Genomic DNA, 23,787 nt, shown 5'->3' on the forward strand with positions numbered 1-23,787 from the left:
ACCAGAGAACATGCTTATGCCACAGACCTTCCTATCCTGGCTGTGCATGAGTGGGGGGCAGTTCCACGTGGCAGCAGTGGCTGTGGGGGACCTAGGCTGTAACATCTCTGAAAGGGTATAGCAGCACCCTGGCTGAGAAGTACTGCTTTAGATCAAACAACCAATCTTAAAAAAAAAAGCCACCCAAAAAAACCACCCAAAAAACAAAACAAAAAACCCACATACAAGTGGTAGGGAATGGCCTAAATTCCTAAGAGCTGAGGGCCATTACCTCCCTAATCCTATACATTAAATCCCTGTTTATACATGCAAGGATCATATAGGTACATTAGACCACAACACAGCTGGTTGCTCTTGTTCAGCTGATTATCCACCATGACCCCCAGATGAACAGCTGCGGTCTCTCCCTGAGTTCAGTGGGCAATCATTTCAGATGGGCCTGGATTTGGTCCAAGTAGCAAGCATTGCCAAGTGGAAAAGGGAAAAGAAAAACAATGTAGTAAATCTCTGCTCAGCATTGTGCTTCTGGGACTCATACACAGGCCAGGAAGTGCATGTTTTATATTTTGTGCACATTAAATTAGTGGTTATGACGGGTGATTAGCTGGCAACCCCTGAGAATAAAATCCTCTGTTTATCTCTGGGATTGTACAGTGTGTCAGATCCCTCACACGGCTTCAGCCTTGATCACCTGCAGGAACTGATCCCACCTGTTCAGTCCAGAGCCTCTCTGCTGAGTCGGCTCATTAATTGCACAGTGGCCATCCACCATGCAATTTGGAGGTATGACTGATGAAGACTAGACTTGAATGAATGGGCAAGAGTGACAGGCCCATTATCAAACACTTAGTGAACCCAGATCTAGAAGTGACCATAACACAAGGCTGCACTGTCCTGAATCAAAAGCACATTGTAGGCTCTCCCCTTTTCCCTTGCAGTGAAGATCGATCAGATTTACACCAGGCTACACATCTATTTTAGTGTTCTGCACTGCAACCCAGGACTAGCATCTGAATACATCCCACATAAAGCTGTCCACAATGGCCAAGTCACTAGCTGGTTTCAGGAGCCATGTAGAGACCACCAACGTGACATGCAGCGTGTTTGGTCTGTACATATTGCATCCCAAAAGGGGTGTGATACAGCCTGAGAGTGGCAGTAGGCATGTGTCAAAAAGTCATCCTGGAAAGCTTCTTGGTTCACACCTAGTGCTGTGAAGAGGTGGCTAAATTGCCCTGTTTTAGGTGCAACACATATGGAATGGGTATGCCATGCTTCACTGTGATAATCCTTAGTGCAGTCCTTTAATCCTTTAATGGTGTGGACATTAGGGCTGTGTGAAATTTTGCTGGCTGTTTTTTTCCAACACTGTTTCAACTCATTTCAAGTTTGAAACAACGAAATCGAAACTAAATAAAGGGCTTTGAAACAGCCTTGAAACAAAATGAGGGCAGTCAAAATGCGTCAAAAGTTTCAAAATGTTTCGAGTTTTGAAGCAGCAAGCCAGGTGCTGGGGAACAGGGGAGAATCAGGGCTGTGCTCCCAGCGGCTTCGCAGCCCCATGTGGCTCAGCTCGGGGAGGAGCACAGCCCTGGCTCTCCCTACCTCCCATGGCCGGGCTGCTCAGTGGGGCTGGTGGAGTGGATGGGAGCGCAGCGCCAGCTCTGCCCACCTCCCGCCACCGGGCTGCACTCCGGTTGGCTCTGCCAGCCCCAGGGAGCTCAGCTCGGTGGCAGATGCCAGCAGAGCTGGCACTGCACTCCGCCTCCCACCACCAGGCTGACTTCCAGGAGCTGTGGGAACCCGACTGCAGCTCTGGGAAACTGCAGCCAGGCTGATTTCCCAGCCTGATCTCAGAGCTGGGTAAGGGAACCTTCCCCAGCCTGATCGCAGCCTGATCAAAACGTCAAAACAGAGTCAAAACAGTGAAACCGTTTCGACGAAACGGAACAGAACAGTGCTTTTGAAATGAAACAAAACTCAAAATGAAACACCGTTCTGGTGAAACGCTGAAACGGATGTCGAAGCGCAATGCTGCTGTTTCTCACAGCCCTAGTGGACATGATGTCTCTGCTGTTCTTCCCAGCACGGTGTTTCAGCAGGGGACAATTCTGCTAAAAATGCCAACCATTTTTTTTTCAATTCACTCCTCCATGTGGTTCAATAGCCATGCGGATACAGAAGACTCAGAAAGGATTTTCTAGAGGCGGGATCTAGGGTGTGGGCTGAACAAGCCAAGAGGAACCGTAGGAGATGGCAAGACCAACAAGACGACTTGGACTGGATTTGAGGCTGTTTAATTTTCAGTTGCTTTAGTGGACAAAACTCCAGGAAAGGAATGAGAGGCACCATATTCAGATTCTAAAGATGCTGGATGGTGCGGAAATAAAGGGATCAGAGAACTTTTCAGTAGGGTCTTCTCAACATGGATAACATTTTAAATGCACTGGCATGTCTTTGGGAGGACATCATGTTTGTTCCCATTCAACCTCACACTAAAGAAGCCAAGGGTATTCTCTCTGATCTATAGCTTACAATATCTCCAGGGATCCCAGGGGCTCCTGCTGGTCCTTTTACACCATCTGGTCCCTAAATAAAACAAAGCAAAAGGAACATGAATAGCTTAAATATAGTATTTAATATTTAATATATTATAGTATTGAATACTATATTATAATACTATATTATAATACTATAATAATATAGTATTTAATATTTAATATATCCTTGTTTTAATATATCCTTATTTAATATATCCTTGTCAACAGAGGTACTGCTACAGATGGCAACACTATAGGCTATTCTTCTGCACTTCATTCATCTGCATTAGCATCCATTCATGTTAATTCAGCAGATACATGGATGCCAACCACTGGATATAATTAGCCTTCTAATCCACAAAAAAAAAAAAATAAAATAAAAAAAAAAAAATCAGATAATTGTGATCATTTTCCATCCCAAAAAATGTGTTATCATTACGGAAAAAAAACCCCAAAAAACCTGTGTGACACAAATAAATTCAGGAAGAAGAGAACTGCTGGGAGAAACATCTCTGAGCACACAATGGATATGGCAACATCTTAGGGCCTTGTTACATGTTGCACTTTGAGCTGCTCAAAAGTTGCTGGGTATTAATGCTAGCTTGAGTTCGGAGCTGTCGCACCTTAGGGTTAAAACCTTTGTCTGACTGTCCCCCACTGGCACAACTATGAGTTGTCACTCCAGGAGGGCTGGTGACCCAGGACAGGCTTCTATCCCAGCTCTAGGTGGGGACGTGTGAGAACAGGCTGTTTGGAAGGGGTTGCGCCCCCAGGGATGGGAAGGTCACATCCCTACGGGTGGGAGGAGGAGTTGGCTTGGTGCAAGAACGGCTCCCTTGGCAGTAGAGTTCAGGAGGTAGAAAGTTTGTCCCCAAAGAACAGGAGGGTGGGAGAGGTGACACGACATCCTGGGAAGCTGGAGGACTGCAACTTGGGTAGCCCCTCTGTGGGGAGTGGCCACACACAAAAGGAACATGAGCTGGGTAACATGGATCAGAGAGAAACTTGCCCGGTGGTGGCATAACTAAACCACCTAAAGTGTGCTTACAACTAGTTTCAAGTAGTAATGTTTGGATGATCCAGGGGCGAAGAGCTCCAGGAGCCACCTAAAATTTAGATGTAACAAGGCCCTTAGGAATATTCATGTGAGAACAAAAACCCGCTGGCCTACGTTACATCAGGGAAAAGGTAAATTAAACATAATAAGGGAAAGCTGAACTGCAAAAATGTATATCAAGGAAGCAAGCCCTTGAAGGGGGACTGTGGATTCATTCTACCTAGAAATGTCCAAGAAGAGACTTAGATAGCCACCAGCTGGAGAGGATATGTATGATCCTGCCCACAGGCCAAGGGTTGGGGGATATTATTTGCTAAACTGATTCTATGATACTGTGCCAAAAAATAATGCAGCCTTCATGACAGACGGCCTGAGACGGTCACTGGGACTCTCCATACCATTTATGCTACCTAACTGCTGGACTTCATGCATGTGGAACAGGAGATAGTAGGTGGGGCTTGGTTCTCAGTGCTGGTCTCAAATTTGGCAGAGGTAGTGGCTCTAGTGATCCACATATGGTCCTAGCAGCACCAGAAAGCCTTTCCACGTGGTATTCATATCGCAGTGGCAAAATGTCGACCAGTCTCCTACCGCTGATGTGGTGGCCCTTTCCCACCAGCTACACTAAAATACCTGATCACCTCCGGTTGGACACCCTATGCTATTTCCTTGGTGCACAGGCAGTTCAAATCATGATCGGCTTTGCTGCTGACACCAAGATTAGAGGGGTCTGCAAACCTTCAGGAGGGCAGATTCAAGCTGTAGTGACTAGATGAGGTTATACAGCGGTAGCTGCTGGCAATCAGAGGAGGCTTGGCAACAGAAGTCCTACACTCCAGGAAAAGATACAACTCAGGAGCTATAAGAGGTTGCACCCAATGATTGATGCAAACTTATTTTAAACTTGATTCGTCAATGCTTTCCTAACACAAAAAGAAGCCACCGTTGTTTTTTTTTCCCCGGGAGGAGCAGTGTTAGGATTAAGTAAGGATGGCACACAAGAGGATTCCTCCATTAGGATGTAGACCACAGAAAACAAAAGTTTGTGAAAACTGACTTGAAGATCTTCTGAAGACTCCAAGAGCCAAAATCTAGCCCCTGGCATTTGTTAACTGTCAGCCTGCTCTGCTGTGCATGGGCAGCATTGCGTAAGGAGTGAACATATGTTTTCATGACCATTTCCTTTGGGGTAAAGGAGGTGATGGAAGCAATGGATGAGAAATGGCTGCACAGTACATTAAGTACCAGTTACCAGGCGTGTACAAGTCTATGCTGTTCTAAAGACCATCAGGAACTCAATGGACAACATGAACAAAGTGGCTCAGAGGGGTAGATCTTTCATATCTACTAAAAATCCCATAGTTGCAGACTGGAAAACACACATGACCATATGGTTTTCAATATAAGGAAAAAGGGAAGAGGAACACTTACAGGTGGGCCTGGGTTTCCAGGTGGTCCCAAAAAACCAGGCATTCCAGGGTGACCCTGCAGAATGACAAAGCAACATTTAGATGGACACCTTACTCTTCATAGTTAACTCAGGTCCAGGTAAATAACTCACAAGGACGCGGTGAGTAAATGGTGCAATAGGAAAGTAAGCAGAAAACAAGCTCTCCGGGCATTACAAATTGAAGCACAGATGGCCCAAGCATGCACATTTATGCTGTGTCTAAGACCTTAATAGACGCAGGCTTTGGGGACTGAACGTGTCAAGAAGTGTAACAGCGGGCTTGGTTTGAGTTGCAAAATTGCATGAAAGGGAAATATTCACTGAGCAATTACTGCAGTGTTAGCAGCAAGTCAAGAAAGGAGAGCAGTTATATTGAGGATGAACGTTTTTCCTAAGGAAACTTCTCTTGGAGGCTGGGGGAGGCAGACTGGAAGGTCATGGCAGAAGGATGGGTAGGAAACAAGAACTGTGCAAAAGGTTTAAATGAAATCAGTTTAGGCCTCCCTGACTGGCCAAAAAGTCTGGCCCTGTTTAACCCAAAAGCTCAGAAAATCTTCCACAACGTAGGGTTGAATTTTGGTTATGATCTGTGTTGCTCCTTCATGTTTCCATGGGATCCCAGCGCCTTGTGGACGCACCACAGTTTCTCTCAGACTTGGCTTCCAAGACCAGCACTGGTCTTTTACTGACCCATTTAGCCATCATATATTACCACTGGTTTAGGTGAGCAGTATGGGCAGCGTGAGCAATTTAAAGAGGTTTCAAGGAGATAAAAACAGCATGGGTGCATCAAGGCATGGTAACGCTTTTTGTCTCCCTACGCTGGAAGGGTTGCCCATCCTCCATCTGTGCGTTACCTGGGGAAGGGAACTCCGGAGGGTGAGGTGACCAAGCAAAACACCTCCCAATGCGGTGGCGGTGATGGTGTTGGGAATAAAGCTAATTTGGCTGCTCCCAGGTGCTGGGGGGCACTGTTATATGAAGGAGGTACTGACTACAATGGTCTCGGCTCAATCTGACCCCAGCCCACCTGGAGATTGGGGTGCTGGGTGGCTTCACCTGTCGCCTTGCTGAGGATAGAGTAAGTGTTGCCAGGGACAGAAGTATGGTTATATCATCCATTCTTCCTTTCTGATCATGCTAATTTGGGAAACACATACTTCTTTTTACCTGTTCACCTTTTTCTCCAGCCTCCCCCATTGTTCCACGGTCTCCTTTAGTGCCCTGATAATGAACAAAGCCATTGAAAATCACGTAGGGTCACCAGATTTCCTACTTTGGCATTTACATGTATACATGCATACACACACACACACACACACACATATATATAATACACATGTACACACACATACACATACATATACATACACACACACACACACACACACACACACACACATATATATATATACACACATATAGATCAATCGATTGATCGATCTATCTATCTTGTAGCCTCCAAAATGGACTTACAGAAGTGCTTAGATACAAGCAGACCTTTAAGTACTTTGCTGAACTGGAGTCTTCTCTCTCTAAGGCACACATATTTATGCATCTCCTCTTCCCCCCATCACAGAAAAGGCCTCTAACACATTGTTCTATGGCAACTATCAAAGCTGGGAGATCCAACATGAAACTCCAGCAATAACACAGATTACTACTAAATTGCTGGCCGAGGGATTCAGGTCACCTGATCATACAGGATTATTCACTAAATGTGCAATCACTGGATACCTGGGATCTCATATGTAGCACTTGAGAGAGATGGTTCCTCCTCTTGGGAGGAACAGGAAGCAGCATCTGGCTAGAGGAAGTGTGATGGAGAAAGGGTATGCAATTTTACTTAAAACTGTACCCAGATGCTTGCTTGGTTTTTGGTATGCCAGGGTGAGAGTGCATGGGGCTCTTGGACGAGCACAGCACACAAGGGAAACCCTAGAGTGCACTGCTCCTTTATGAATTCATGTGGGTTCATTACTTCATTTGGAAACCTGCAGGGTACATGTGTAGGAGCTGAATAAAAATTAGACTATTAGGGTTATTCATGTTCATGTTCACAATTTAAATCCGATGCTATTATTTAAGCAAATGCCTAATCTTCTTGCTCAAATCTCTCCTCTTGCTGCAAGATATAAGGGAATGGTAGAGGAGGGAGTATTTTCCAGACTGCTGAGCGTTTACAGCAATTACCTATATTGCCTGTGTCTATCTGAGTTGCTAACTAATTCTGAGTTTTATCTCAGAGTCTTCTCCTATTTCCATCTGCTGCACTTCTGCGCCTGTTCCTCTCTTGCTTTTTTCTGTACTTTTAACTGCATGATGTTAAATTAATTTGCTGAATCAATACAGCAGCTTGTTGTACACTGTAATAAGTGCAAATGCAAAGAAATTAAAATAGCAAACACTACTTAAGACAGCAGTACAAGCAAGCAAGCAAGTCTATGGGGAAATTATAAGTGTATCACGATGGAAACTTCTTATCTCTGTTGCCACTGCCATTGCTTTGCTTCATGCTTGGCAGTTGTAAATGTTTCATTTGTAACTGAGCACTGACATGCTGAGCAAACGGATGGCACGGGTCACAGGAAACAAGAACTCAAAATGTTAAAAGTACTAGAGTCCTTCAGACATCACGACTCAGAGTGTGTCTGTGGCCCCCGATTATGAGGTCAAGATGTGTTAAACAGCTGAAATGATCCTTTCAGGGTAATACTAGGTGCTAGATAAAGTGGCGGTGGCTGTTCGTGAATCTTCAATATAGCCTCCTGCACACCAAATCTTCAGTTAAGTAGAAGCCACTGAAGCAAACAGGGTGACGTGGAGAAGGAACTGCACAGGATTTCTATTGCTAAAGCTTACCCCGGCTGGATCTACATTGGCAAGAATAGATATTTACACACTTAAAGTGATGATGCATATTTACTTATTTAAAGAAAGCCCCTGATCTTATAGCCCTTGCTTGAACAAAATATCCAGAGAGATAAACTTTCGAGTCGAGAGTTAAATCCCCTAAAGGCTCTTTATAAACAAGGCAATGGTGAGTGAGATACCACACTGCCGAAGCATCTACATGTGACGCTAACTGCATAGTAGCCAAGTAACACTGTGCAGTAGCGTGCCAGGCAAAACCTGTGCTAACACACTAGTGCACAGTACCATTAGGCTACTACTCTGTTAGCATATGTAAAAGCCTGTGTGCCAGTACTGCTGCACAGCAGTGCCAGTTGCTGTGCATTGATTTAGTACTTGGTCATGCAAGTACTAAACGTAATCTGCAGTAACTGCAGTGCATTTAATGAACGTGTAGAGACACATCCTGTGGAAACAGGCTGTGCGATTCAGCCCTCTGGGGATGAAATTCTACCCCCGCTCCCACTCCCCGGCAAAGAGTCAGTCTACCACGTCCATCTCACTTAAGTTTCACCCCTTCATACAAAAATGCAGTCCACCTGTGTGTTGCTTCAACTTTTGACCTATTTGGAAACCAGAGTCGATTTTTGGGATATCGACCAAAGGGCGTAACTAACCTTTAGACCATCTGGGCCTGGAGGGCCTGGTGGACCTCTGGGACCAGTAGCCCCCTACAATAAAAAGCAAGCATTGGGTTAAGAAGAGCTTAATCATGTTCTCATCTTACAAGATCAGAAGGGCACAATTAGTCACCAGTAAGCCCATGGACAGTACTTTGCCCACCCTTCATCATGCTAAGACTCATGCAAATTAGCCTCTTTTGCTACCTGATCCCACTTTTGCTACCTGATCCCACCCTGTGTGGGCACACTGCCTCTCTCCTTCCTGGGCACAACTGAAAAGCCTCTGCTAGCTGTAGTGGCACCCCCTACTCAATAGGTAAGAAGAGCAGCAGAGGAGGAGGGAGTGAGGCAGAGACATCTTTGTAGTTCCTGGATTTGAGACTGCTCAGGGCAGCAGACCCCCACATAACATTAAGCCTCGAATCTTTGAAGGACACAGCTCTCCAGTCACTGCCCCTCTCACTCAGGCTATCGATGGCCAGGGTAAAACTGCATGCCCCAGTTTGGTGCTGCTCCAGACTATGTCCCCTGTAGCTTGTCTGCTACCAAAGCAGGGTAAACGGGCAGCAGCAGAAGCTGGAATCCAGTCCCTGGGCTTCAGATCTGCCTATGAAGTACCCAGGACCTTGCTGTCACTATGGAAACAGGTAGAAAGACATTCTGGTAAAATAAGGTTAACACAGTTATAGAAATGAGCCCACACAACATGCCTTTCCCCAGGACTCACCGTTTTCCCATCCAGGCCATCTCTCCCAGAAGGCCCTCGCAGACCTTTATCACCCTTGAAGCCTGGTATTCCTGCGAGCCCTGGCGGGCCAGGTGGGCAGTCTGTACACACGTCCTAGGAGAGAAAAGGGGAGGATGAGAAAAGGACCAAAGGCAGACGGAGCCCATTCCAGACATTCAACATGAATCAATGAAGGAGAGTGCGCTGTGTGCATGCAGCAGGTGTGCACGCGGTCTTCATTCACATTGACCTTGGCTTTGTCAGCATTACAAACTAAGGGTGTGACTGCAGCTGGTGTAGGTATATCTGAGCTAACCTTAGCTCAGGTCTCAAATACAATGTATTTAAGCACAGAACTTGGTATGGGGAGGTCATCAAAGATTTATCCTAAGTCCCAGTAGGGCCTACAGCCATGCAGAAGCTGCTGCTACCACACCTGCACTACTATCAGGACCCACGGTAGCTTCAAGCTAGCTTAGGTCTGTTGCTGCATGAGCTACAATTGCACCTTTGCGCTGCCAGGTGGTCACACTTTCAGAAGTATGTCACAGCACCGGTGTGGGGGGCGGATAGTCATAGCTGGGAAGTCATAGCTGATCATCCAGTGTGGGACCCCAGACAGGAGGAGATAGGAAGACATTGGTTATAGTTCTGGATCTGCCAATGGCTTAGCATGGTATAGCCTTCGGCAAGATATTGCTGACGCTCAGCTACTCCTGTCACCTATCTCTGTTTAGAATAAACATCCTGTAGGGCAGGATCTGTCTCTATGTGATTATTGTCCAGCATCTAGAACAATGACATGAGTCTCAGCTGAAGTCTTCAGGCGATATTACAACACTGAAAAATGCCAGGCCACACATGCTGAGCTAAGACACCTGGGATCTGCTGACAAGAGAGCTGCTGCATGGAAACCCGGGCTCACTTCACAGCAGCAACCATGAAAGCACCCTTTTCCGAATTGAAGAAGCCAGCAAGCAAGGCATTTTTCTACGCCTTTTAATCGACACATAAAGATTTCTTGCCATGTCTTGAGACTGCTTAAACATTTCTCCACTGTGCCCATGGCAATCTGTAAAGATTTTGTAGCTGCTCAGTATCAAATCCTGAATTACATCCCCTGACATCATCTCTGTGGCTTAGCAGGAACAAACATGTGCACTGACATTTTCAAACTTGGGTGTCCAGCACTAGCCACTTACGGCCCCATCCAGACACTTACTGCAGAGGGACTTAATTTTCAAGAACTGCTGAGCACCTGCAGCCCGGGGGCAGATGTGGGTTTTCTGGCACACGGAAAAAATGGGGCCACTTTACTGAGCTGTTTCAGATAGCCTTGGGTGCCTTGCTTTACACAAGTCTGCTTGGAAATGTCCACTCCAGTTCAGGCCCCAATAGATGTTAAAATAATAGCTCCCGGGCAGTTCAAACACACACACCAGCCTGTGAAGCCCCTAATGGACCAATGCACTTCAGGGGCTTGCTGGAATGAGTTTCACCACAGTGTCATCCCCCTCGGCTTGTATCACATCCCCCATTGCACATGGACGGAGTAGTTGGGTGGAGCACAAACCGCAAACATGCTCCCTGCTTAGCACATTCAGGCATGCTCTTTACACGCAGAGCTGAGACTCTGCAGGTTAACAAATAAAACAACCCCTCCCTACCCAGCTGATATCAAGACCTTACCTTGACTAGGAGGTTTATGTCTTCAGGAGTAAGCAAGGGAGAAGTACCCTGTGAAAAGAAAAGCTCATTATTTACTGCAGTTTCAAACACGGGATTTTATCAAGGGACATGCTGCCAGTAAACTTGCAGAAAGATGCCCTGTGCTACAGTCCTGTTTTTCTTTGCGCAGTCCATTGCTCATACAGTCAGAAATTAATTCCATAGTATCAGGGCACTGAAGATACAGGGCAGAGTTTTGCTGGAGTGTATTATATCCCAAAGCTAACAGATTGCTACTAGGGGCTTGGCTTTTGCCTTTGGCTCAGTTTTATAGTGATCCAAACCACTCTATCATGGATGCTCCTACCATAAACCTGCACTTTCAGTGCTTTCCCAGCTGTTTGCCCAGCAGGGATGTTACAGTTCACTGTTGCTGTAAGGGAGGCAGTCTAGCTAGGTGCAGAGATAAAAGGGAGAAAAGCAGAGTGCAAACTGTCTGGGGTTTCACATAAAAGCAAAATTACATACCGGCTTTCCAGGAGGTCCCTGTTCCCCTGGATTCCCAGGTAAACCCTAGAGCCAAGAGAAAGAAAAAACCATGAGATGATCTGACAAGCCTTTCTGTCTTCCTCCACTACTCATGCAGGTGCACCCACTGTCACAGATGTGTATCTGTGCTTGCTGTCACACAGCCCTGCCAGTTTGGGGGCAATCATAAGCGTTGCAATGAGAGCTACTCATTCATCTAACTATCAGCAACATGGCGATCCGCATCTCAATCTCTCCATCGCTCCTTCTTGCCGCCCATCAAATTAAATTCTCCCCTGGTATAGCTCTGACTGCTCTGGTAACCCTAGCTGAAATTGGCTCATCGTGCTTTCGTGTCACAGGAAATGCTCTGCCCAGCTGCGATAGCTTCACTGAGGAATGAGTGAAGTATTACCGGATGATAAGTGGAACATATACAGCTAAATGCACAATCTCACAAGGGGAGCCGAGGGTGTAGACCCTTGTGCAAGAGTGGGGCAACGCTGAGCCATGCTCTGATGGCCACTCCTCAGAGTCACATAGATGTAAGAAGATGGAGATGGATGACTGGCAAAGCACCATTAAACCTGATGATGCATGAGGCCAGGTCCTAGAGGGGACCAGAGTGAGATACATGAAGAGGGGCATGTATGGAGTCCCAGGAGGGGTTAGGAAAGGTCTCCAGAAGGACCAGAACCCAGTAGCTCTTGACATCGTGGCCCCTGCTGCCGCCTGGCAAAGACTATCTCTGGGCTGGGTGGCAACACACAGAAGTGCATAGACCATACATAGACTGGCAATCTTGTTTCAGCTGCTTTCATGCCACTGGCATTTGGCTCCTCTGCAAAATTTGACAAAATGGCCATTTCCACAACCAAAATGGGTGCAATACAGGGGTTGACATTTGCTAACCTGGGCGCTGAAAGTACAGCATCTAAATGGGAATGCTCCAGCTTTCAGAGGAAGATAGGGCAAGGAGGGCCTTGCCCAACCCCACTGTCAGTCAAGAAAGCTGGCGGGCCCCACAGGGAAATAAACTGCTGCACCTGCCCAGGGACTGGCAAAGCGAGCAGATCCCCTTCTGAGCCGTGAAGCTGAGAGAAGGTCCCGCGGCCACTAGTCCTGCCTGGCTGCCCCTCTAAAGCACAACGCACTGCCGTGTGGAAATCATCTTCCCTTTTCTATTGGTCTCCATAGAGGTGTGTTTTATAGAAGAGCATCTGCCTCTATCTGCCGTCTCCTAGCCGGTGACCTCCAGCCCCAACTGGGATAGAGGAAGTGGGAAGAAATGTTGATTGCTCTTCTTTGGTGTTCATGATAAATGCAGGTTTGCAGAGAAGAGCCCTTCTGCTGCCTCTTCTCACTCAGGTTTATGCATGTGAAGCCATGATAATGAATCCCAGAGGGGAATAGCTGCAACTCCCAAAAAACTGCAACTTCACCCCCTGAGAAGTGAGAGGAGGTGAGGGGTGAAGCAGAGACTTGCCTTATGAACCCTTGCAATTATTCTTTGGGGAAAGTCAGGAAATGCTGGGAAAATGATAAATGATTTGTTAATTTTGCTTCCCCTGACACAATGGAATACCATAAGGGTAAAGATAAGAGATCCTCCCCCAAGGTGCTTTAGCTTTTGCCTAATTTTGCTGTTTCTCATTTAGCCAGGCCTTGCGGCTGACAGCATCTCTCATGCGGTTGGGGCTGCTTCTGAAAGCAGGAGCGGAGTTACACCAGGTTGTGAAGGGCAGACCTGTGCTTCTCTCAAGGAGGAGCATAGCAATGCTTACAGGAGTGGTCGTTGCTCAAAGACCACAAAAAGCATGCACAAGGACAATGCCACCAGCCCTCAAATAATCTCTGGTCCCCATCATAAGTAAGGAGAAGAATAGCACATCACTTGCCTCCTCATGGCTGGGTGATGGATATACAGAAGCCTTTCCCAACATGCCAGACAGCACATGGCAAGAGTTGGTGGGAAGAAAATCAGATGCTCTTCCCCAAAGCCCTCAGGAGGAACTGAGATCCATTCAAGATGGAAAGTACATCTCTCTAGGCTGATGAATTGGCGTTCGTGGGTGTGAATCTGGCCCAGAATTTGTTCCATCAGGTCCGTCATTTTCTGATGTCCAAAGTCCCAAAAATATTTTCATAGCTTAAATAAAAGCTAGGAATCACTTCAAGTATTATAGAAGACAGGGTAGAGCTGCACCTTATAAACCAACACAAGCGGCACATGCTTGCATGTGAGGATGCAGCCATAGGAGGCAGGTATTCAAAGAAAGAGTAATTTAAATAAAAAAGGGTAGGAAAGTGGGGAGAAAGGAGTGGGGCACAGCTGAGAGAGGCAACGGTGAGTTGAAGAGAAAAACAAAGCAGTAAAACCAGAAATCACCCAGACTGGATTATGTTAAGTACTGTCGAAACAGAGACTACAGATCCTTATCCCATTACCTGGGTTTATTTTTTTAACCCCTATGCTTTCAAACCCTTTTAATACACAATGGGTTTACAGCAATAACAGGAGTAAAAAAAAAAAAAGGCTGAACAGAAGTCAAAAAGTCACTCCTCCATGTGGCCATTAGTGGCCTCACCTGTCTTCTCACACAAATACCACCGATCCAGGAAGATCTGGGTCATTTTGGCAATCCCCCTTCCCAGTGCAGCACCAATCCTTAAAGTCTATTGCCAACGGCCATCTCCAAGGCTGTTTTAAATAGCTTAAAAAGGCTTTGACCCTTCCTGTGAGAGATGATTCACTAGTCAAATAAGCCTAGCAAGGCACCCTTCCTTATAACCACCCTATATTTTCCTTTAGCTTAATCACTCTGCTATGATGACCCCCCAGGATGCTTTTCAGGAGACAGACAGCTGGGGTCCATGCTATTTCTCTCTCATCCTCTTTACTTACATCCTGCCCGGGTGGTCCTTGGGGGCCTGGGATGCCGGGTGAGCCTCGGGAGCCCTAGGAAAAGGAGAATAAAGGAACCCAATCAAACATGACATATCCAGCAGCCTTCAGATTCCTGTTTGCTGCCAAGAAGACATCTGCAGCCCATCAGCTCCCAGAAACTGCTAAGCTAACATGGCTCCAACTTTGAACTGTGTGCTGCCTCTGTGTCTTAAGCAAGAGATGGCCAAACCTCGGCTCCCAAGCCCAGTGTGGCCATCAGGCTGTTTAAATGTCATTTCTGAGAAAAGTCATTTAACAACGAGTTACTATCTGAGCTGAGGCACTACTTACAGAGCCCTGATTCTGGGGTATCTCTATTTTGCATCCTGCATTTCTTGGCTGTGTCAAAATTTTGGTTTGCAGCTGGAAGAGATATATGCTTTTAGTCACCCCTGATCTATACAGCCTGGCATCTCCAGCATGGGCTGGGTATTACAGGCCATTAGGCACCAGAGGGGCACTAACACACCCCAGGTCACACAGGAGAGCAGGGAAAAGAGTGCCGAAGTCCTGACTTCCAGTCCACTGCTCTTAAGGACAAATTGCCTCGGTGTAAATCCAGATTAATTCTGCCAATGGCAGAGGAAGTGCTCAGGATTTGCTCAGGTGTTGGCTGAGACTGGTTAAGCTGGTATGTATCCGAGCCAGTTCATTTCATTCTGATCAAATGGCAGACTGGTGATCAGGGAGATACTGGGATGGACTAGACACAAAGGGAAGGAGACAGCATATCTTCATTTTCCATCAGCTGTCAAAGCCAGCAAAGCGCTTAAATACATGCTTATCCTTAAGCACGTGAGCAGCTCCACTGACTATTAAGCTTGAGCTCAAGTGCTATGCCCTCCACAGAAGATGGGTGTAGGCAGAAAGGCATACTGTACCGATGGCCCCTTGTCTCCTGGTGGTCCCATGGGGCCCTGCAAGCAAAGAACAAACACACAGGATGAAAACAAAGACAGCTGAACTGGAACTCGGCATTGTATTTGACTACTAAGGACAAACGCGTATAAGGGAGGAGGCAGGAGAAGGAATAGGGCCACCTTCGCAAGACATCATCCTAAGGCAGATGAAGCTGGCTGCAAAGGAAGAAAATTAAGGAGAGGATGCTCAGAGGGACCAAGAAAGCCCAGAGCATTGTGTCCAGGGCTCTTCCAGTAACAACAGGTGACAATGGTATCGGTGTGTTCAGTACAGGAGCCCAAAGATAAAACCCGGTCAGTGCAGAGCACTTGTTGATTTTAAGCTCTGAAGAAGTGCCTTTAGCAGCTGTTTCATATACAGAATGACACCCATATTACCTGCACGAGAAAGTCATTGCATTAGGGGAGCCAGCATTCATTCAGCAAAGACCTTGAAACCATCATGAGTGAGAATTCAATCTTTCCTTCCATGCAGTAGTTTCTCTCTCGACTGGGATGTTTGCAAGCTGTTGCCATGCAGCATGTGACGCAGTGCTTTATACCTATTGATTTCCTACTCTGAAGGGTAGAAAAAATAAATGCTTATCTCCATGTCAGAAGCAGCAAAGCAGGAGATTTACCAAAAGCCACAGGAGCAGCCAGTGTCAGATCGGGGAGTTAAGTGAGAAGTTGCAAGCTCCTAGCCCTGCACTCAGGAAAGTAGACACATCCCTCTCACACTTCTACTGAAAGGCCCAATTTTGCCACTTTTAGTAATATTTACACACCTGACTAGTACTGTTACTGTTACTTTGCTGTGTCTATGGGAGCTCATTCACTACAGATGCAAGCATGATTGGGAAGATGCCAATCAGTCACTTCATTACAAATCTCAGCTGCAGAGATCTCAGTCTCCCTGGCTAGGGACAGACATTACACATAAATGGGTTTCAGTGATCAGAAACTGGTTTAAACCTGTAACAGAACAGAAGTTCAGTGCACATAAACCAATCTGAAAATGGCTGAAACCAGTCTGAGATCAACCTGGTTGAATGTAGTATCAGACTTAACTGATTTGGCTCAAACTGGTTTATGCAATGTCTGTCCAAGACCCCTTGCTGGGTTAAGTTAAACCAGAGTCCTCCAGGATCCCAGCATGCTCTCTGGGCTGGGCTGGGCTGGGCTTTCTGCTCCACAGCACAGCTGGCCCCTCCCCTCTGCTCCCTAGCTGGAGCTCAGCACAGACTTACAGGCACAGCAGGGTCTGCCAGCTTCCCCATGTTCCCCTCTCCCCACTCACTGCTTAACCAGAGATCCCTTCCTCCTCTCTGCCACAGTAGGGACCATAGCCAGCATGTAGTATGCTAGCTAATGCCAAGAGGTGTGTGTGTGTCTCTCCAATTTCACTGGGACAGGCAGACAGAACAGCGACCACTTAGATCTTTTGGAGCTAATCAACACCTTATTTAAACAGTAAGCTGTTTAAGAAGTTTGAAGTAATGTGGACAAGAGGCTACTGTTTTGCTAATGGGGTGATAAAGCCTGTTATCAGCCCCCTGGCTTGCTCACTTGTCAGTTTGCTGCAGACAGTAGGATGAAGCAGGGAGGGAGATTGAAAAGCTCTGTATCATCAACAGATGCATACACTGCACCCTCCCCCATCCCTTGCATCACAGTGCTAGCCAGGGGACAGGGGCTAGCAACGTTCCTGCCCCTTGAGCAGCAAGCAGGGAAAAGCCTGGGATGGTGCAAGCAGATCTCCATAATGAGAGAGTCCTGGCCTGGCTATGCTGCCCTCAGCTCAGCACTGGAAGGGAAGGGAGGGCTGCTCTAGTGCCCCCTGGCTTCTAGCCTGAGCCACTGAAGGCATGTGCCTGCATTTCTGTGCCAGAGAGAATGTCTGTCCAGTTTCAGAACAATTCAGTCTAGCCAGATTAGATTAACCTGCAAAGACCGATTCTATTCAGGCTCAAGCTTTTTGAATGTCTGTCCCCAAGCCCAGTGTAGCTGAAATCTGTCTGGAGAACAGCAGGAATGAATTCCACACTGCTATATTTGAGATTTTAAAAAATCTGGAAAGCTATAGTTTAAAACAAGTCGGCATTCTTTCCCCAGAGCAGAAAGGGAAGCTTGTCAGGAAAGTAGTACAAGCTGCCACATACTGTATCTCCATACACCACCCAGTCATAGACTGGTATGTGGCACTGGTACATCAAGTCCTTTTTTTTGAGCTAATAACCCACTTCTGACCAATTTAGGAAAAAAAAAAACCTAGTTTCCCAGAAGGGACTGAATGATGGACAGAGCACAGACCAGATGGGGATACTTGGTCTAGTCACCCATCTTTGCAGATGCACAATTTTTATTAAAAGCCAAAAGGGGCCTCTGATGATGGACCAACCTGACCTGAATGATGAACCAGCCTGAAATTTTCCAGTCACCGCTGTAGTGAGCTTTATAACCATTAAGAAAAAACAGTCATGCCCCGCTGGCTTTCAAAAAAACCAGTGCTTCTACTTGTTATGCTAATTTTAAAAGCCTCATTCAGGCACTGCAATGCATCAGCCTAGTGTAATGTTAATCACTTTTAAAGTCTAGGTGCTCATGCCAGAAAGTCTTTGGGTATAAGAAAATGTATGGTTGCTTATAAAGTGAGACAACTGGGTTGCGTCCATGCCAGAGGAGAAGGAAATAACTGGACGTCATCAGCACAATAGGCAAAAAGCCAACATGCATTGAACAGCCTGTAATGTTTGGTGAAGGACCACGCTGCAGGGCTTATTACCTTGTAATGGTCAGACTCTATATTTCACAACTGATCTTGTGCCAGCAGAAGGCTTATAAAATAGACAAGCCCAAAGATTACCACCCTACAGAAACAGCTTCTGGGGACTGTGCGACAGGGACTGAGAACTCAGAGGGGTACAGACAGTTACTGTACTCCAGTAGGTCTACTGCAGAATAAGGTCTGCCTCATCAAAACGGATTTCATTTACATACCCAGGGAGGTGAATGCTTAAGATTATGAATAATAAAGATGAAGAGCACCCTCAAATCCCATGCTCTCAAGAGGCCCAGGAGGTGGCAGCATCAGGCCCCAAACCCACAAACTCTTAAACGTAGCCTCGAAGAAGTATTTTGTTGTCTATTTAAAGAGAGGCAGGAGGTGGGGCTGTGGGTGCAAAGGATTATGCCTGAACATAGTTCAACTAAATCTCATCTGAGAGGTACTGCCTGGTCTAAAAGAATCAAAATTCAAGAGCCAACAATTTTAAGGAACCCAGGTGTCTTGAAAATCAGGTCTTTAAACAAACTTATTTGTAGTTTCCAAACTGAGGCTTTTGACTGTAGTACCTGTTAAGCACTCATTTTAGAAAGCCATTTGTTTCAGTGTTTTCAAGCTTACCATAGCCGGAGAAAGAATCATATTTGATTTCAAATACGTTTGGCTTTCTAGGTGAAGCAGATACAACATGCACGTAAGGGAAATGGGAAGTCTTATCTAGCTGTGATCCTATGACCCCAGCTGACTTCCTGCCCCTGGGGCAGTGGGCTGGACTCGATGATCTTCCAAGGTCCCTTCCAGCCTTAATGTCTATGAAAGTCAGAAGGGTCTAACTTTACTAGTGGAAACGTGGTGTTTGTATTGGTGGTCATTACTGAATGACAATGTAGACAGACATTTAAACAGCCAGCGAGACATGCTAAGTAAGCTGAAACGCAGGTGTCTCCCAAGATGCTTGGGTTAGGTGCCTCTGGTTCAAAGCCCGGCTAGTGTATTAAGAGCTCAAATAGATGTCATGAGCAGCAGTAACTGATCTTAACCATGTTGATGATATCTTCTCTCCTCCCTCTTCATTCTCCCTGAAATAAAAACAGCCTCCCTAGCAACTCCTTATGACAGATGTGTAAGCATCTGGGCAACACCAATATCTGTAACCGTCAGCCATTTGCACCTTAACTGAGTGAATAAAATAAGAGAGCCAAGTTCACAGCAGAAACCAACACACAATGCTCAGTCAGCAGCTGGTGATGGGTATGCCCATGTCTTGTCATAGGTGACAACAGGTTCTGCCTACTACTCACAGGAGGCCCAGCGACTCCAATTCCAGGCAGACCTCTGTCTCCAGGCTGGCCAGGGAGACCGGGAGCTCCCCTATCTCCCTGAAACAGAGAGAGACAAGGGAGTTAAAGAATGGCAAGTTTCTGCATAAGCTTTCTGAGAAAGGCGACCAATGTTTAACACTAACTCACAGCTCAGAAATCGCCCCCGATAAAACCTGCACGTTCTGCAAGGAACCTCTGCAATACCTATTAGGAGGCTGCAATGGGACCGAGTCAGCCCACGGTAGTTCAGGGACACGGAAGACTTCCCGACACATTGTGCATGGAAAAGCATGCCAATAATTTACCCTATCCTTTGGCTGCCTTTGTCCTCCATAAGGCTCTCTAGCCCATGTCTCTGAGCACTTGTATGATCCAGTGCTACATCATACCCCATTGTAAAGCAGGAGCACAGGGTCCAGAAGCACTTTGGTTTACCTAGTTATAGGGGGTGTCTAGTATTTTGTTTCCAGCAATTTCATCGTTTTGCTAATAGGGCTGACTCAATGCACAGAGACCACGCGAGAAGCTCAGGGGTCTTGGGACAACTGTGCAGCTTTCATACAGTTCCATACATTGAATGCCAACTGCCTACTACGCACTCTGAAATGCAGAGGAAAACACTGTGTGTCACACAATGATCTACCACCTACTTTTCTAGAGAGACTATTTAGTACTGTATAGTGTTAGTACTACAGAGTAATTCATTAGCAGATCAAAAGAAAGGGAAGAGTATCAAGGGACCCATGGGTTACAAATCTGCATGGCCTAATCCCTGTTTAGTCTCTAAAGCATTCTTCTTTACAAAGTCCCATTAAGTGTTTTTCACGCTGTAGTTTAAAATGATTCAGTTTTCACCAATCTTTTCAAGAGACTGTGTCTCCAATTGAGAGCCATCCCTTTAGGATTTTAAATACTGGAGGGAATCCAGACAGTGGTTTGACACCATTTGAATGAACAGTTTAGAAACAGGGCAGGATAGAAGCACAGGCTGTACTGGTGAGGTGCTTGCAACTACAATAATCCAAGAGCTCTGTTTTGCTCATTGCAGTGAGGAGCATCCAAGAAGGCTTTTACATGGACTCGAGTGCAATTGGGAGCTACAGCCTCATACCAGAGGTGGCCTTGGACTGAGTAGGCTTCTTTGCAGTATTTATATTCAGCTTTTCTTCTCTGGGCATGGTAGAAAATCATTGTCCCTTGACCCTGGTCTACCAGAATTCAGTTTGCAGCGCTGCTTCTTTCACTCTGTCCCAATTTCCATTGCCAATGAAAATTTACTCCAAGGATTCACACGAATCCTATCTGGATTTGATCCAACGTATAGGCAGATCCCTCTTCTAATATTTTGTTCGAGAAAACATTTGTACCAAAAGGTGATGAGTAGTTCCCAAGCACAATTATTTCCCCTTCTTTAGTTCATGCTTAATGATAGATTTTACTTAGGCTGAAATGCTGTTGTAGCTGCAAAGGTCCAGGAACTCTGTGAGAAACAAGGTTTGTTGGCGTTATCTTTTATTGTGCCTATTATATAGTTGGGAGAGATGCTAAACAAGCTTTCAGGCATAGAGTGGGCATGCTATGTCTGATGCCTGGGTTTCACTTAGGTTTTTTAAAGATGTTTATCTCTCTCTCTCTTTTTTTTTGGTAATAGTTTTCTTTGTGTTAGTAACTATGCCTTCTGAAAAGTGAAGGACTAAATACAGTAAAGTGTAGCAACGTCAACAGAAAATGTTGCAAAAATAAAATCAGTCTGGGGAGCAGGCAATTTGGTTTATCCCAGAATATGAATTAATTCTCATGGTCCCAAACAAAATGACGTCAGTATTCATGGATGAGCCTGCTTTTCTACAGTTCCTGCTCATGACTTGATTAATCCCACTACAGAACCACTGCAGCATCTGTCATGTGCTCTGAACACGACCCAGGTGATCCTAGAACAGTATTAATCCCTTGCAGACTTTGGGTAAAAAGGGATGTGTTATAATAAAGTGTATGCATTAGCTCTTTAACTTAATACTGAGTCTCAAGACTACAATTTCCAAAGCAGCACAGTAGGGTCAATCAATTTTTAGGGAGCAAAAGGCTAGGTTGCAGACAGAGACTCTTTAAGAATGGCAGAGGAGTCTTCCACCCTAGTCAATGGTCCCTGGGCTCAGACAAGGATAAGGTCTGGGTAAGTCTGGATGTGTAAGCTGCTTTATTGTTTTAAACTTATTCTCTGTTTGCTTTTGTTGCACAAGCTCTGAAGAAGCTGAACCACATGAACCTGCTGCCAGTGATAGGCTTACAAAGGGATATTTCTTTCAGGTGCCCAAACATAGTTGAGCCTCTCGTGTTTACAGAATCGGGAAAAGGGGGCTGCAACCCAGACATTCAACATGAGAATAGAAAACGCAGCAGAAGAGAGTTGAAAGCAATGATGTCTTCCACCAACAACCACCCACGAGAAGGATGGGAAGGGAGTTCAAAGTGCATTTTGCTTTGTAACTGTGACGATGATTTTTTTTCATTGCATAGCTTCAATGCAATAGCTAGGTGGGAACACGCATCAAGGTGCCAGGCTGGAGGCTTCTTCCTGTGCTCAGGTAGGACTTAGCCCACAGTCTTAGTTACAGGTTTACTATAGGGATAAATGCTGGAAAATGAGCAGTCCAGTAACGTCCGAACATGTACATTGGCAAAAGGCCAGTTAATTATGGCATGGTAGAAACTTCCTCCACTGAAAAAAAAAGGATTCCATTTCTGGCAAAAGTTTTACAAAATATCTTTTCAGGAATTAATAAAAGGGAACTTTCCCAGAAGAAGTGACTCAACAGCTCCATTAACAAGGTGGAAAGTGGGCCTGATTGAACAGCAGGGGTGAGAGCCTTGCACTTACCTTGTGACCAGTGAGTCCCGGCAATCCAGGCAGGCCTCGGTCACCCTAGAAGGGCCACAGCCAGAAGAGGTATTAGTCAGCACCGTGCTGAAGAAGGACCTTCAACACCTCAAAACAGAAGCACGCCCGCCAACAAAAGCAGCATTGCCCTGTCACCAAGCCAAAACTCCCAGGGGCTACGTGTCATTCTCTTAGCTCGACGGGGATTAAATGCTTTCAGGGAGTTTAAGAGAGGGACCACCTGATTTTTTTTATTCATAAATTAGTCACCAAGGTCTATATTTTCAAGCACCCACTAATTGGGGATGCCCAATGTGATGCAGCCATCAGTTCCCTCATGTGCATCTGCAGGCTTTCCTGCACAAGGAACTTGGGGCTCTGCCTGCAAGGGCGGTACAAAGATAGAAAGCACAAAATCGGATGCCAAGTGGGATCCTGAAGTGGCATCATACCATGAAGTTCATTCGCTAGTGTTTGCTTTTCCAGAGGGGAGGTGGGGGACGTGGGGCTGGGAATATACAGCCATAATGAAGAATGCATGGGGGTGTCAGGAGTAATATAGCTTGCTGCAGGTGCCATTGGTGGCAGCCATGCAAAGGGCAGTCTTTCCTCTGTGATTTTATGTGATTGAATAGTACAAGCTGCCTCTGGCTGGGCCATTTCTACTGAGTCCACAGAATGAGTAGCCCTCATTGGGTGCAGACAGTGGCAAGAGGACTTACCCGGTCTCCATCTTTACCCTTGCCAGGTAAGCCAGGTACTCCAGCAGGGCCAGGCTCACCAGCAGGCCCAGGTCCTCCTGCTTTTCCATCTCTCCCTGGATCACCCTGTAGAAGAAATTACAACAGGTGTCAAGCATGAGCAAAGGACCATTTCTGGATCACATCTCTCCCAGGAATAAAAATATCAGAAGCCCTTGGAGATTTTACAGACTGATTGCTTTTCAATGCCACTGCAAGCCCTGTTTTGTTGTGCTGCAAAATGTGATGAATTATCTTACCTTTTAAGACTGGGTATTTTCCTCTTAAAATAAAGTATATACCCTAAATTTTCTGGGGGGAAAGGTTGGATGGTATGATGAAACGAGGCCTCTGGTAGGACACTGCCAGGGAGGGATCTTCAATCCTAGACCACACTTGCCTTCCCCAGCTTGATACACTAGAAGGCCCATCTATTTGGGGGCACGGGCTGAAAACTGGGTTGCAAGTGGCTTGAGGCATCTCAGTCTTATTCCACTGATAAGGTGGAAAGTGCTTGGACAGAAGGAGTAGGTATAGTCCACGTTTCAATGTTTATACCTTCCTTGGTCATATGTGAGCTCATAATTACTAGCATCTTGGGACCATAAGTAAAGATCAGGGCTCTATGACTGCAAGCAAGTCATAAGAAGAGAGCACTGGCCGGAGACAGCTTACTGTCTTTGGTGTCACGACGTAACATGTAGGCGAGA

General features: G+C 46.0%; 1 protein-coding gene across 1 annotated transcript in view; it reads right to left on the reverse strand.

Annotated features, from left to right (window-relative positions):
• The window catches only part of COL22A1 (collagen type XXII alpha 1 chain), a 381,540-nt gene that overhangs the window by 31,971 nt on the left and 325,782 nt on the right, over positions 1 to 23,787 (reverse strand). The window contains exons 39-50 of the mRNA XM_019528200.1: positions 23,060 to 23,164; positions 22,338 to 22,382; positions 19,439 to 19,516; positions 15,335 to 15,370; positions 14,412 to 14,465; positions 11,507 to 11,551; positions 11,000 to 11,047; positions 9,311 to 9,424; positions 8,578 to 8,631; positions 6,218 to 6,271; positions 5,029 to 5,082; positions 2,536 to 2,589 (exon numbers count right to left, since the gene is read on the reverse strand). Of these exons, the coding sequence (XP_019383745.1) occupies positions 2,536 to 2,589; positions 5,029 to 5,082; positions 6,218 to 6,271; positions 8,578 to 8,631; positions 9,311 to 9,424; positions 11,000 to 11,047; positions 11,507 to 11,551; positions 14,412 to 14,465; positions 15,335 to 15,370; positions 19,439 to 19,516; positions 22,338 to 22,382; positions 23,060 to 23,164 (741 nt within the window). The remainder of the gene's footprint in view (positions 1 to 2,535; positions 2,590 to 5,028; positions 5,083 to 6,217; positions 6,272 to 8,577; positions 8,632 to 9,310; positions 9,425 to 10,999; positions 11,048 to 11,506; positions 11,552 to 14,411; positions 14,466 to 15,334; positions 15,371 to 19,438; positions 19,517 to 22,337; positions 22,383 to 23,059; positions 23,165 to 23,787) is intronic.

The sequence above is a fragment of the Gavialis gangeticus genome, unplaced genomic scaffold (assembly GCF_001723915.1).
Source record: "Gavialis gangeticus isolate Ggan-Ray unplaced genomic scaffold, GavGan_comp1, whole genome shotgun sequence".
Taxonomy (NCBI): Eukaryota; Metazoa; Chordata; order Crocodylia; family Gavialidae; genus Gavialis; species Gavialis gangeticus.